The 16,278-nt window shown below is 34.3% G+C and overlaps 1 protein-coding gene across 1 annotated transcript in view; it reads right to left on the reverse strand.

The window, feature by feature from the left end:
* Positions 1 to 381: 381 nt before the first annotated feature.
* Positions 382 to 16,278, reverse strand: part of LOC124362738 (nuclear pore complex protein Nup85-like) — a 56,490-nt gene continuing 40,593 nt past the window's right edge. The window contains exons 11-13 of the mRNA XM_046817477.1: positions 10,409 to 10,627; positions 7,158 to 7,257; positions 382 to 660 (exon numbers count right to left, since the gene is read on the reverse strand). Coding sequence (XP_046673433.1) covers positions 426 to 660; positions 7,158 to 7,257; positions 10,409 to 10,627 — 554 coding nt within the window. The 3' untranslated portion in view covers positions 382 to 425. The remainder of the gene's footprint in view (positions 661 to 7,157; positions 7,258 to 10,408; positions 10,628 to 16,278) is intronic.

Genomic DNA, 16,278 nt, shown 5'->3' on the forward strand with positions numbered 1-16,278 from the left:
ACAAAATTACTGTCTTATTTATAAATTTGAAATCCTGTTCTGAGGATATAATTTGTGTACAATTTGGAATATAAATTAACATGGCGAAGTTATGTAACAATATTGAATAAACAACTATCAGGTTCAAAAGTTAATCTAATTAAATATTGAAATTTGGTTGAAGTCAAATGACAAATCCTCAAATAAACAGGTCATTAGTGCAAACAAGGATTGTTGTATCAATTTTAAATAATTTATGTTAAGCATTGAAAAACGTTTTCTTTTTCAGCATGTCTCTAATAAGAGTTCTAAACTTAAACAAACTCAACACTATTATATGGCATTAAAAAACTTATCTAGACCCAACTAAAGATGAAGGAAAAATATTAAAATTACCATAAGGAAAAATATAAAACATTTAATAAAAACTGTACAGAGAACATTTACTAAACACAGTGGGAAGGATCGTGAACACAGGCACGCACTAAGTTCTTTGTAAGAGCCAAGCGAATGAGGCGGTTCTTGTCATCGGAAAGAGGAGCTGAGCGAGGATGATCAGAGCCCTCCATCACCAGCTCCTCCAGACAGGCGATAAGTTCACAGGTATCCTTGTAGGAAAATACAGGACTGTCCTGGGTCTCTAGCAGTGGAAGTGCATCAGTGAGAAGTGTGAGCCAGAAACTGCAAAAAGAACACTGTGTTCAAAATTAATGATACATATAAACATAACTCTCTTTTAATGAGTCAGTTGTTATGAAGTGCCATTTAGTTTTACCACATTAGAACAATAATAGTAAAGCTCAATTACGTTTATACTCTTATTTTGTTGTCATAATTATGGTAGATGACTTGTTTTTTGAGTTGAGTAATATATGTATCCACACCTCTATGAGGGTTCACTTCTGGCTGACTCATACCTTCCAGTTGAACCTACACTGTGTACAGTAAAAACCTAAATGCCACTTTCCTCTGGACAACCCAATGGATTTCGGCAAGTGACAAATCACTAACCGCAAAACTGTTGAGATATTGGGGTAAAAGAGTGGATTGATAGGTTTAGTCCACTGCGAAGGAAGACTGTTGAAGTGAGTGGAGCTCTTAGTGTTAGAGGCTGTTTTTATTAAACATAAGGGAGTACTTTTCTCTACCCACTTTGACTGGAGAAGACTAGAATAGAACTAGTCTACCCTTCTCCAAGGTGACATAACAGATATAGATCCTCTATTTCTCCTCCCTCACGGGATCTCGACAGGAAGCCACCTCTACCACTAACTTTACCCATACTAAAAATCCTGTCACTCCGGAAGCAAATGCAAAAGTTGTTTTAGGAGTAAATGTAATGAGTATTTCTCAACTTCTTGTAAAAATATATACATCCACATTAGTGACTAGGCTTCAATCAGATGCCTCCACCAAATGTTGGATGCGAAAAGTTTACTGGAATTGGTGGATATTGATGAATTAAATATACCAGGGTGAATCATTCAAATGGATGATAAAAAGTAAATTAATGGCCATTGTATGTAATGTAAATAGTTTATTTTAATTATCATTTTAACCCTATAACTGCCATGGTGTCACTCTATACTGGCAGCTCTATTTTAACAGCCTCGCAGACGTTTCTTATAATGTATCACATTTCATAACTGTTAGTCCAAATATAAACTATTATATGTTAATGTATTCACAACTATATGGAGAGCATTATAATAACAATAACTTATTGTTTCCATGGAAACATATTTTTCGGTTTTTTTACAAAATGTAAGAAAAATTTTTGTTGGACTTTATTTTTGTAAATATTCCGAGGTGTAACTGCTTAGCAATAAGCTTTACATCAAACCTGTAAATGCATAACTTATTCAAAATTTTGTCCTGATTCCAAAAATATATAATTATTGTAACTTTTACCTCAAAACGTATGTGTTACAGGGCTTTGTATGAAAAAGCACCCATATTTACTTATTTTCAAAAATGCGTAGATGTCTAAATAAATATTATTTTTCGTGAGTAAACATGATCTCATGACTGCATTTATACTTATATAAGTATAACAGATAAAATAAAAATAAAATAAAATAATAAATTTTAATCTTACCTTATTTACATATGTAAATAAATACAAAGTTTCATTTTTCACTCAGCGTCACTAGATCCCGCCCTGCGAGCTCTCTGAGATCATTTGATCGGTCTCTAAAGTTTTCACCCATACTAAACAACTAAAACTATAACCTAAAGGCCATGTCACACTGCCGTGGCGTCGCATCCGTCCATCCATAGTATGAACGTCCGCGTATGCCGTGACGGTCTCGAATCCCGTCAAACTACCAGACACGGGTCCGCGTCCGCGGCCAACGCCACGTCTTTCTAGGAGTTGCTTATGCATTTCAACTACTTTGAATTTGTTTAGTTATACACTGATAGTGGAATTAATAGTTTGTTATACCTCTAAAAAATTAATCTATTGTTCTGGAGCGTATTCATTAATAATAATTATTATAAAAATTTTATTTTCATTATTACATGCAGTACTATTTCTATTATGAACTTAGTAATTAGGGCATTTAATACTTTGATATAACTCTTTAAAACTATATATAAGATGCACTTGAAAGGATTATTTTGTAACTTTTGTGTTGGTGTTTTCAGTTTTGTAATAAGTCTTTATGTTTTTAAAATAAGGCGTACGGTATTTAATTTTGTTATAGATCAAACATAATATGAAAAATAACAAATAAAATGATTGCATATAAACATGACACCAGATATTCATTAACACTAGAACTGGCGGTCATTTAGGCTGTTTTAGAGCTTCGCGCAAGGGTTTTTTAAACAAATTATTAAAAATATAAAATAAAAGGAGTAGGCAGTGGCAAGAGCGCGCGGTGCCCCGGTGAGGGGGTTGGGGAGGTGCTTTATGCGCATGCGCGAGCCTTCGTAGCATCGCCGACGTCGGCCAAGGATCGCTCCAGCCGCATAGCGCAGCAGACGGTGGATGGCGCGACGAACGTTGCGCCACGTCGGTTATGTCAGTGTGACTTGTCCTATTTGACAACATGGTTAGCGATTATTTTAAAAATCCATCTGCAGATGGACGGACGCCACGCCACGGCAGTGTGACATGGCCTTTAGAAAGCTAAAAAAACAATTTCCACAAATACTATCGGATTGGTAACCTCAAACACAAAACCCGGCACTTGTTTACAGTTTTACAACCATATGGTTGACCCGTACTACGTTCACGTCAGCTGTCCATAAAGAACGATGTTTTACGGTAAACAAAGAAGACAATAATCGAAGTAAGAACAGTAAATCGGTACTATAGTTAATGCCCTTCCAGAATATATAAAATAAAAATCATTTATATGACCTTAAGGGGGTTCGGTAGGCCCTATCCTTACAATGCTATATTCCTATATTTTATGTACCTTCTTCTCAGGAACAACTGGTTCGATTACAGTAAAATTTTTATGTGTTATTTTTTATGTCCTTATCATGAAATAGAGCGCAAAACATTTTGGTTTTTAAGAAAATTTCATTAAAAAAGAATTTTTTTTTAATACATGTTTTTTTTTTTGAAAAATTTTATGTTATTTATTTTTTTGCGTAATTATTAAAGATTTTTTTTACAATGTTTACGCGCTTAAAATGTGTATATTGGTGGCATGTACAAGTAGTTTTTTTTTTCATAATGATCCATCTAATACTTCCTGAGATAAAGGTACATAAGTAAGAAAAAAATTAAATTCCGGGAAATCAACGTTAAAGTTAAAATATACATTTGGTCTTACTTGGTAATATGTAACTGAAGTTAATGGCATCCTGCTCCATAACTGGGATCATCAGGATCCTCCAAATCTTCCCATTCATCTTCCAACTTCCTTTTAGCACTTTCACGGGATTGTCTGCTTCTTTTTGCAACTTCCGAGATCATGCGCTGAGCCTTTTTTAGCCGGGATATATCTTTATTTTTCATAGCATCACAAAAATTCTGCCCAACAATCAATCCCAGTTTCTTAAATACCATACACCTTGCTATGTTTTCCTTTATTAAAAAGTATTGATGGCATCATATACACCTAAGTGAAGTGTGTGAATGCTTACAAACACGGTTTTTCGGTAGGCGAGTCCAAATTATTTTGGTTCACAGACTCATTGGGATTCTGTGATTTACCATTTAAGCACTTTTTTAGAAGGTCAGGAGCACTAAGATCTTTGAAAATAGGTTTTAGCCTCTCCATTATGGCAAGTGGTAGGTGAAAATGTTTTTCATGATCATATTTTTCATTTTGGACCAATGATTTTTTATATTTACACCAACTATCACTTCCTTTCGGGCAAAGTCCATGTTGAGGATTAGAGTTACTTGATAGTAAATGGTAGTATTCTGCCCATATAGCTTGCTTCATGTCATTCAAATTACCTATATTTCTGCGTATGGCTAATCCGTTAGTATTTCTGAATTGATAATATAGCAGCATCTGTTAGTCGGTTGCGACCGCCTAAGGTTTTTTCCATCAATTTGTTTTGCCTTACCTTCTTTTAGTTTTAATGTCCTTAGGCGTGTGCCCATACGCTTTTGGACATGTCCCAATGCACTCTAATTTTGTAACTGGACAGTCATTACCATAAGGCATGCTTTCTAATACACTAGCAAACCCTTTAGAGTCGCCGTCTCCAAGATATTCAATATAGCGAACATCATAAGTTGGAACGGACCGTTGAAATATTTTACAGGCTCCTACCACTTCCATACCCCCACTTACTCCTTGGTAATTAGCACTGCAATTATCATCATGATGGCCAGTAAACTTGCCTCTACAACGACAGTACTTAGACAGTATGACGGCATCTCCAACTTTACCAGTATCAACACTTGTAGCAGTTACAACGCCATTTTGAGATGTATGTCCACGCTTTTGCCAAGTGCCGTCGATGGCAACACACAAATCCCTATTTCCATCATTTATTTTCACTGCTTCTTCTACAGCCTCTTTCATAAATGAAAAACATATATCCTCAGCTGTAGACCCTAGAACTCTAATGTATTCACTAAACTTTGTAGGAGGTTTAGGCAAGTTTAGCACGCCGCAAAGAGTTTCACAAGCGACCTGGCCCCTTCCAATAGTACGCATACCGTACACTAACCTAACATTTAGGTCATACATTTTATTGTGTGATGGGTTATCAGGTAAAAGTACAGCAATTTTCATATGAAGCTAATGTCTTTGTACTACAACCTGAACATGTAAAATCACCTGAAAAGAAAAGTCCAACACGCCTACCGACTTTGAAATCAATTGCTTCATGGCAATGTTTACAAACTGCTATATTAGAAATTATTTTCAACAAAACTATTCAAATCAACTATTTCATAGGCTAGACTAGGCTCACCATCAACAATAGATTGGTAGTTATTGGAAATATTTCCTAGTTTTGCTTTTGAAGCACTAACTGGTTCATCTAGACTAGTCATATCTTCCAAAACATCAGCATTAGGACTATGCCTAATTTCAGTTTCTACTGTCTTCTTACAAAATACTCGTTTCCTTTTCTTGAAAACCACTAGTACTCCTAGGCATTTTGAATAATATATTCTTCTAAAACACTAGACACAACACTTTAGAAAAATAATTGTAATGTGTATTTTACTTTTGAGTTTTCACAATAAAGAATAAACTCATGAATGTAAACAAACAATGTTTTCTTACTTCTCTTGTCTGCTGTTCATTGGCACAATACTTCAGGTTAGCCAACCATTGAAAGAAAAACAACTGTTTCTGGATGCTAGTTATTATAACAAATAAATAATAGTATTGTCGTTACCATAGATACAATTCTGGTAAAAAATTGCAGCTGTGCAGACAATATGTTGTATTTTTTTTTAAAATACTTCCCATTGTCAAAATTAAATAATTTTTATGTCAAAATGTTCAGAAAACAATACAGAAAAATAAATTGAAATAAAAAAAAATGTATAATTTTTTAATTTTTAACCTACCGAACCCCCTTAATTGCCTAAAATTTCAATAACTGTACATGTCTACTTTGGCGACAAATATTCGTCGTTGCCAAATCGGACGGGCCTTTGGCGACGAAAATTCGTTTCATACCAGCTGGAGGGTTAATAATAACAATTGAATGTAACAATCAGTTTTATCTCATCTCCGAGACAACTAATTCAGAGGCTTAAATAAAATAGTAAAAAAATTTAAGTGACTTTAGATTGCTTCGTTATTATGCTTTATAATTAAGTCAGTAATCCAATTAAAAACTGGTTTTCCATGTAAAAATATTGTGCTGTTTTGAATTAAACAATTATTGAAACAGATAAACAAAAATGTAATAAAATATTGACAGTTGATTTTTTTGGTTTCTTACTAAAAAAATGTTAACAAACAATTATTTAGAGAAAGCAACAAACACTACTGTAGAGCAACCAAATAGACTTAAATGCCCAGAAAATTGACTAATTTGTATGCATCCAAACTCATTCTATTAATATTTTAGTACACACATGCATATTTGCCAAAACCAATCCAAACATTCACTCCTAGACAGGCTACGTTAACTGCTTCCTCAATGGGTTAAGTAATCTAACCTGAAAAATTCCATAACCAAGGAAAGTCTGCATAAGCTGGGATAGATCCAAACGATACAATATTTCGGATAACATTTACGTCAATAATATGAGTAAACTGATTGAACAGTTAGAAAACAAACCATTGTAAAACACTACTAGATTAAAGAAACGTTTCTTCATTTTCCTTATCACATATAATGTTGTATGTTCTTGTGGTTTACATTTCCCTTTTAATCTCTCTTAACAGATTTTTCATTAACGTTAGTTCAGATCAGATGTTTATATAATGGTTTGTTTACGTTTCAGTAAAACTGTCATTCAACTTTAAAAGCATGTGCAAAACATACATCCATAGTCCGCCAAAAGAATTAGTCACTTCAACAAAGCACAACAGTAACCTCTCACTAGCATACCAGGATAGCTACTGACTGAACGGATATTAGAAACACCTTGACATCAAAATGGCCACGATAGCCCCTAGTGGCTACAGAGCAAACAAGCAAAATGAAAGTTTTTTTCACATGCAAAACATACATCAGTAGCCTGCCGAAAGAAATAGTCACTGCAATAAACTAGAGAAATCATATTAACTTACTATTTGGGACAAATCTTGGATGCGAGCAGAGAGACTAGGAGGCCAGCAGCTTTCTTGAGCTCTCCACTACGGTACACTTGGTGAAACTCACAATATTTGCCTGAAAAATAACACATGAAATTTATGGCTTAGTGCCTAGCTCTTACTTTGTAAGCTAAGTGACTTGAATTAATGTATCTCTCACTTTAGTATGTAACAATTACCTAAGCCTAGAATGAAGTTTACGATGAACAGTTCTAGACTAGCACTTAACAAAACAACTCTGTGGAAAAATAAAAAAGGAATTTTAAGTTAAAAGTTGTAAATCTTATGTATGATAAGCTCACATGGGAACTTCATTGAAACATGGTATAATCAAGTTTTCTTATTAAATTTAAGAAATGTGCCTTACTTAAATTGAAAAATAATTGGGTAATTAATAAGCTTCAAAACGTATTAAATAATGAATATTAGTAATTACAGTAAATTTAATCATCAATAAATAAAAAAAAATGTCAAACAATATATTTTTCCTAGAGGCTAAGCAATTGCAATAGGACAATTATTATTGATATTTTTGTATAATACAAGGCTCTCAAAAAAACCGGAATTATATTTTAAAAGCTATACTTCATTTTTGTAAAAAAAATGTACTCTCTTCAATTCATTCGTACACTTGATATCTTTATACACTCGAATTGGTGATCCATTTTTCACAAATTTGTATATGTTCAGTATGGCCAACAGATCATCACCTGTTTTATTCTTAACATCATTAATGTTGTCATATATGAGCCCATTAACCCATTGCGGATCGTATTGTTTTAGCGCGCGCGGGCACCAGCGGGCGCGAATTAATTCACGGTCAGCGGCCGCACGAACAGCAATGGTGCGCCACATCGTATCGCTCGCTATTGTATACTAGAAAAATTCAGCTGCGAAGGTATTCGTTCAGATGGAACATGGGCCTGCTGGGATATCCGTGATATAGGAACTATAACACGCGAGCAAGGTTACGGCGTGGCAGGAATTATGTCTGAATCATAGTCTAAATAAAGCGGCTCGGGCGAATCGATTGCAACATCCGGGCCATTGTCTAGACTAAACCCACCAACATGTACGTCTGCGTCGTTTAGTTGTGTCACTAACCTCAAAAGTATTATAATAACAACTGAGGAAAACACCCAATCAGAAGCGCTAAAAAGCAGAGAGTAAACTCATATGAATGATTTTTCAACTTCGACATACAACTGCGATCTGTAGGATATTTATAAAACTTTTGAAAACTTTAAACGTAGACTGTTGTTAAACACTCTTAGTTGACAAGTGAAGAAGATCGCCCGATCTATCAGACATTAACAGAACTATTTGGAGGGAAATTTAAAAGCAGACCGCTTTTGCGACCTGAGCTCGTCACCGTGCCGTTAGGCCCGGCCGCTGCGTGACGAGCCCAGCTCGTCAGTGATCCGCAATGGGTTAATACATTTCTTATATTTGAAAATAAGAAAAAATTACATTGAGGTAGGTTACAAGTAATTGAGTCATTTGAGTAAGCATGAGAAGTAGAGGTACTATGCCATTTTTTGTCAGGAACTAGCTAATATGAAAATCTAGTCCCCAATCTGCATCAAAACGGATCTTTTTCAACAAACACTATTATGTATTCTGAGAACTTTTAGGGCAAGTATTCTTCAGAATCTGTTAGGGCAGGTGATGGTCATCCAGAACAAGGTTTGTCATTAATGAACTGGTCCATTTTTGACCATTGTATACTCGAGTTAAAATTAAAATTAAGAAGCAGTTCTGGTAACCCTCTCCAGTCCTCTCAATTTCCAAATCACATGATTTCGTTATTAAGTTAAAGGTTTATCTGGATAATGATAGATGATTGGATTGATCTAGTAGATATCTGCCACATAAATGATTTTATTCAATTTCTTCTCGGTTCCAATACTTAACACTTCAGTCCCGGTGTCACCATGTTACACTGCTAGTACTGACCAGTAGCGCTGTCTTAAAATAATAACAAAATAACTTTTATTTTTAGAGATTTGTCCTCAATGTCTTGAATTTATTTTTTTAATTTATTTATAACCAGACTCAGATTTCCAACAGTTCCTCACATGTGTCGCTTGGTAGTGAACAGGAGATCTGAGTTTGTAATTATAAAGTATTTCTTACTCTATTACGTTTGGTGATTTTGTAAAGTGAAATATCCTGTTTTCTAGAAACATGGACTGTTATGTCATCATAGTGCTTTTACGTAAAGGGTAAATTTTACCTATAAAAATTATGATATTTAACAATGTTATTAGCTTACTATTAAAACACAAGAACATATTATATCGATCGTTTCAACACCAATATTTGGTCAATAAGAGACTTGCAAACATTGTTAGTACTGTTAAGGCCACAATGGAATCATAGCAATTTTTATGTAAAAGATTATTCCTTCATAAAAGTAAATTCTGTGATAATTTTAAGTGAATACAATCAGCAAAAAACTAATCATGGGATTTCATGTGGTATATCCCTATTTTGGGCTGGAATTGAATGTGATAAATCAGGATTTTTATTCAGGCAGCTCTTTGGCAGGTGCCTCACTAGTTAATTCATGGCTTACACCAGAAACTAGACAGACTTCTACTAATAATGAGCTGTTTTCCTAATATCAATTAAAGTCACTCATTAAACTTATACAGTACAGAAATAATTGTTATTGTGCAGTAAAGCAAAAGTACATATTACAATGATCGATAAAAATTACTTGTAATTTTTTTCTCCATCACTTCTGTTCCTTTCCTTTGTAAAGTTTAATGTAGGCTGAAATTGCTCCAACTTCTTGTGTATATCACATGAGACAAAGCTGAATGCTGAAATTTCAAACTATTGCACATCTCTAATAATACATGTTCACACTGTTGTTAAAGGTATTACTTGTTATATTGGTCACAATAGTTAATCTGTGTCCAAAGAGTAAAACTCTCTACCAGTCAATTAACATTATTTCTTGTAATAAAAAAGTGACCATTGTGCATAAAAATCTTTATAATGCTGTATCAATGTCTTTCATAACACTTATTTTGGATTTACTTTACATTTTGTGAAGTTGATCTTATATCACAAACAACCTCTAATATCCAAACAGACTAATCTCGTTAAGAACAATAAATCCATTGAAAACAATTTTGAACTCTTGTAACTTAAACATAACTCTATGTATAAAATGCCAACATCTCTTCAGAGAAGTCTGCTGTTTGTGTAATGTGTACCTAGAAAGGTGAGGCGGTCACAGACTAGCATACAGGAACCCAGGTTGTCCAGCAAGTCCAGTGAGCCCAAGACCCCTTCCCTGGCGTAAAATTCCAGCACCTTATCTGCCAGGAAAGCTGCAAAGCCTGAGTCTTGTGACTGAAGTGCCCAGTTCAGGGCATGCCCCAGCCGGCGACGCTTCAGACTCTTCATGCCTTCCACCTTACACACTCCTGCCGCTGTACAAGACAGACAAGTCAGGACTTTTATTTGAAGTGGCGAGCTCAAACGAGAAGTCATACAGTCATTGTTTTCATAAGTTTATTATTGGCACCTTGTAAAACAACTACATGTAAAACAAGGAGTTGCAGAGAAATTTAAGGTCCTAAACCTCTGCCATTCAGTATGTACTGTAAATAGCCTCAGAAAAATTGATTATGTAATATACAACCTTTAGAAATACAGCTAGACTGCCTACCCAAAACTCATGCAATACACTACAGAAGAATAAGCCTCTTTATAAGAGACTAAACTATAAAGAAGCCCACATGAAAATATTATAACTCGCTGAATCAAGCAAGTTTCAAGTTGTTCCAAATAACGTACAACATTAAATCAATGATTTGTCGTCTTTTTATAAATACAAATGCTCGACATTTTTTTGAAATAATTTTATCAGTTTGGGAAGTTGTCAGAAATCTAGAACCAGACTTCCTGAATTGAAAGATTACAATTTTTAAATGAGAAAACCGCTCAAATTTTCTATAACATTATCTTCATAAGATGGTTTAAACACTTTCTGCAATATTTTCTAAACGGAAGGTAAATTCTAAATTAACAAGCTCTTTATTTTAATCTGAGGTGACCTAAATAAATGTACAGTAAATAAAATTGCTTTCACAAAAGATTTATGATGACTGAACACAGGCAACGCCACTGACTGGACAGATGTGAGATGCTCACCATCCTAGCAAGAAAAACGTGATCTTAGTAAATTCAGCCCAAATAAGGCATTTGGGAACTTCACTCATATTATTCTATTTGTTATTTTATTATTGTACATTTATATTTTTTCAGTATTTTATTGTTGTCTATCCTATGCTTTAAAACACACGGTATACTGAACAATTATAATATATAAATTTAAATTCTTTAAACAAAATACAAGTCATATTTATCTAAATAACAGAATTCATTCCAATACAGAATTTTAAGTCCAATAGAAAGAGTGCTTAAAAAAAATTATTGATACAGAGGTAATTTTCTATGCAGATTACAGTAAAGGATCAGAATTCTTATGAGATGTCTGTAATGGTGGCCATGTTGATATTAGCTCCATATGCGCAAGATGGCGCCGACTAGAAATGTCACTAAATGTGGTGTGTGCGATATAAAAACGTCTCTAAAAATAGTAGAGCGATTCAATGTGAAGGAAACTGCCATTTGTGGTACCACAGTACATGTGTGGATATTCTAACGGAAGAATATCAGTACATCAGTGACTTAGGAAATAAAATTATCTGGAAATGTGATAAGTGCCGGTCTGAACAATCGACTGATACTACTGTGAGTAAGACTTTAAAAAGTGATGAAGATAGTAGCTTTAGGCAGTGTTTTTGAACACATACAAATTTTAACTGACCAGGTTTTTCAGCTATCTGAAAAATTATAAAGACCTAAGTGAACAAATCAATATGCTGAAATCGGGAAAAACTCCCAGTTAAAGGCTGCCTTGGATAACCAAGCAGAAGCCATTAGTGATATGGTGACAAAGGACAGTCGTTCTTATTCAGGTGTGGTGAAACTTGGGGGAGTTACGTGCTCAGCAGGAAATAATAATGGACATTTTTTACCAGCTCAGGAACATTCTGAATACCAAAATCCTCCCTCAAAGGACAAATGGTACCCATCCTAGGTTACGTCATCTGAAAAGCTAACCAGCACTTAATAAAGAAGAAACTACTCCACTACGATTCAAAGTGAAAACTGGGACAAACAATGAATTGCGTCAGCTTTTCAAATAATAGATCTGGATCTCGATCAGCGGATCGGAGTTCTCGTTCCCGTTCCCGTTCTCGTTCTCGCTCAGCATCACCGTCAGCCTTGGAAATGGAACCTCCGTTTCAAGTAGTGAAAAACTCGAAGAGAAATTGCAACTAATAGGAAAAGAAGACTCCAAAAATAACCTTACAAATAATGGAAGCTCAAGCAAAAAAAGAACAAGGTTCATAACAGGCAATTCCACTGCCCAACATAACCTCAACACAATTGAGAAGACAATTTTCCTTTTTTACTTCTCGTTTTAGTCCAGAAACAAAAAGTGAGGACATTGAACAGTACTTAACAAATAAGAAAGATGGAAAATATGTTGTTGATAAGCTCAACTCAAAGCGACCAGACTTGTACTCTTCGTTTTAAAGTAGGTATCCCATCCCAATATTTCAACGAAATTTATTCTCCTGAGTTTTGGCCATACAACCTGTATGTATCAAAAATTCAATAAACAGAAAACCATCTGCCGACACAGTAACTTTGCCTACTTCCAACCATGGGCAAAATTTAAACTTAGTAAGTGCCACGCCCCTGGAAAAACCATGATGAACTCGGTAAGTACAGAGTGTCTCTCATTATTTAATTTCTATCATCAAAATGTGCAGTGTCTTTCTAACAAAACATTCGCTGATTGAAAAAAGTGGCCATTAACTTGAACCTAGATATACTATGTTTATCGGAACATTGGCTTTCCTCTGAGGAACTCAATGAATATTCTAACATTGGTAACCTTTCATTAGCCTATGGTTTACTGCCGCTCCTCAAGGATACACGGTGGAGTAGCCATATATTCTAGGTTCTCACCCACTCAATATAAGGTAATTGAAAAAATAGAATAGCCTATCCACTGAACTGGATTGCGAAAACTAGCCTGCATTGAACTTGTAGATCTAAACTTAGTTTTAATTAATGTGTACAGAAGTCCAAATGGACACTATGACAATTTTATGGATATAATGGAAAAAGTGTTAAGCCATATTAATCAAAAAAGTGGAAACGCAATTGTGTGCGGAGACTTTCAACCTTCACTTTTCGCCTCAAGGCCAGGACAAGAATGCCGGAAAACTTTGTTAACCTTTGCTCCATGTATGGACTTAAAATCACAATAACTGACCCCACTCGACATAACAATTGTTTAGACAATGTTTTCACTTCCTTTGGGGATCAGTTAAATGTTAGCTTAAGAAACTTCCATGTTAGTGATCACTTAGGTCAACTTTTTGTGTTAAAAAAATGTAGAGTTAGTTTCACAAATTTTAATAGCAACCCTTGTGTAGTCTATAAAAATGTGCCAAATATTAATGATAAAACCATCAATCTGTTTAAGTATCTGTTAAGTAAGGAAAGCTGGTCTGATGTTTTTATTGACGAAAGTATTAATGAGAATTTTAAACAACTTTGTAAATAGTTTTAAATATTATTATGACATAAGTTTTACTAAACATATTAGAATAAACCCTGGAAACACTAAGAAACCCAAATAGGCCTACAGGAGGTACACATTGGTACACTCCTGAGCTTGGAGAAATAAAAGAATATAGGCTAGACTTTTCTCTACTCACTAGCTAAAAAATGGGTGTGAACAGCAAAATTGCAATCTCTTTTAGAACTAGTTATAATAGGCTTAAAGCATGTTATAGGAACAAAATAAGAGAAGCCAAAAAGGAGGCAAATATGTTAAAAATAAAAGTGTTCAGAAAACCAAACTAAATCATTGTGGAATATTGTAAATAAGTCTAAGAAGGGTTCAAGTGGAACTCATAGGTTTGATAATAATGTTTTTACTCCAGATGAATTTAATAATTATTTTGTAAATGTTTCAAAAGAAATCAAACAGACCCTGACTAGTCAAAATACAACTCATTGTGCTTTAGATTTTTTAGTTCGTAGAGATGTTCCTGAGACTGTAACTTGTTTTAGTTTTAATGATGTCTCTGAAAAATTGATGTATTAAATGTAGTTAAACAGTTGTCCAATAAGTCAAGCAAAGATCATTTTGGTTTCTCAAACAGACTGGTAAAAAGATACCATCTGCTGTTACATCACTCCTCTTACTGCTCTAATTAATAAGTGTCTGTCTCAAGGTGAATTTCCTAACATTTTAAAGGTTACTAAGGTGATTCCTGTTTTTAAAAAGGGTAAAAAAGATCAAACTTAACAACTTTAGACCTATTTGCAATTGTTCCTGTCTTATCTAAGGTAATAGAAAATTATAATCAGCAAACAGCTTATGCATTACATGGAGTTTTAACAAGTTAATCTGTAGTTCACAATTTGGTTTTAGAAAAGGTCTTTCTACAGCCAATGCCTTAATAAAATTGGGTGGAACAAATTCTAGGCTGCTTTGAAGGAAAAGGAACTTGCTGCGGTCACCTTTTGTGACCTCAGCAAGGCCTTTTGACTGTGTGTCTCACGAGCTTTTAGTAAATAAACTTCAGCACTATAAAAATTTGAAGGCTCTGCCTTAAAAATTTCCAAAGTTACCTGAAAAATCGCAAACAATATGTAGTAAGCAACAACAAGGAATCAAGCAGCCTAGATGTAAATTGTGGTGTCCCGCAAGGGTCAGTGCTTGGCCCCATACTTTTCATTATTATGATCAATGATTTGAGTGAATGTGTACCTGCGGATGTCGTCCTCTATGCTGATGACACTACAATCATAAATAAACAACCTAGTAGCAGTCTAGCATTGGCACATGCTAAATCAAATCAAAATCTCATTCAAAATTGGTTGACTGCTAATGAATTGGTATTAAATACAAATAAAAACAGTGACAACCTTTTTTTGGCCTTAAAGAAAAACCAGAAACAACACACAGAAAATCCAACTTTTTTGGGCTTAACCCTTGATCCAACATTATGTTGGCCAATCAACACATAATTGGTCTCAAAATTAAACTTAGCAGAAGCATTTATGCCTTAAAACGCTTATGTGGTGAATTGGACCAGAACGGGATCCGCACTGCCTATTTTGGTATTTTCCAATCACATATTACCTATGGTCTTGTTGTATGGGGTGGAGCCTCCCATGCGAAGAGGTATTTATACTACAGAAAAAGGCTATCCGTATCATTGCTGGAGCTGGTAGGCTTGATCACTGTAGGGATATTTTTGTACAGCTCAGGATTCTCACTCTACCTTGTCTGTATATAATGCAATGCTTGTTGTATCTTAGAAAAAATGAAGACAGAATTATGCTCAGAAATGAAAATCCACTCGTACAATACAAGAAATAGCCATTTAATAAATTTTACCTCCACATAGACTTAGCAAAAGTGAAAAAAGCACATTGCATCTAAATTCATGAAATAAATTGCCTATGAAAATGAAAAAATTAAAAGACTGTTCTTTTAAATCAAAATTATATAATTTCTTGTTAAATAATGCATTTTATTCAATAAGTGAGTTTTTATTGAGTCAATGGACTGACAATGACTTCTTTAACTAGTGAAGTACAATATTATAAATTATACTGACCTGCTATGTATTTGTGTGAAAATATCTTGTGGCCAATAAATTATTCTATTCTATTCTATTCTATTCTATTCTATTCTAAGAAGAAATAGAATAAAACCAAAAACTCTTATGCCCTTATTTGTGGTTATAGAATTATGAGAAACATTTTATTTTACATATACAGTTAATATAACTCAAAGATACCTTTGTTTAATTTTTTCAATGTTTATTAGTTCAAAAAGAAACTCTTTACCTCTTTTCACTTCATTGTTTAAAAATGGAAAATTTATACAAGAAAGCAAGAAAAACTAAAAAGTTAGGTTGTGTATTGATAATCTCCTATGGACAATAAGAGCAGGAAAGTATCTGAGACCCAACAT

The sequence above is a fragment of the Homalodisca vitripennis genome, chromosome 5 (genome assembly GCF_021130785.1).
Source record: "Homalodisca vitripennis isolate AUS2020 chromosome 5, UT_GWSS_2.1, whole genome shotgun sequence".
Lineage (NCBI taxonomy): Eukaryota > Metazoa > Arthropoda > Insecta > Hemiptera > Cicadellidae > Homalodisca > Homalodisca vitripennis.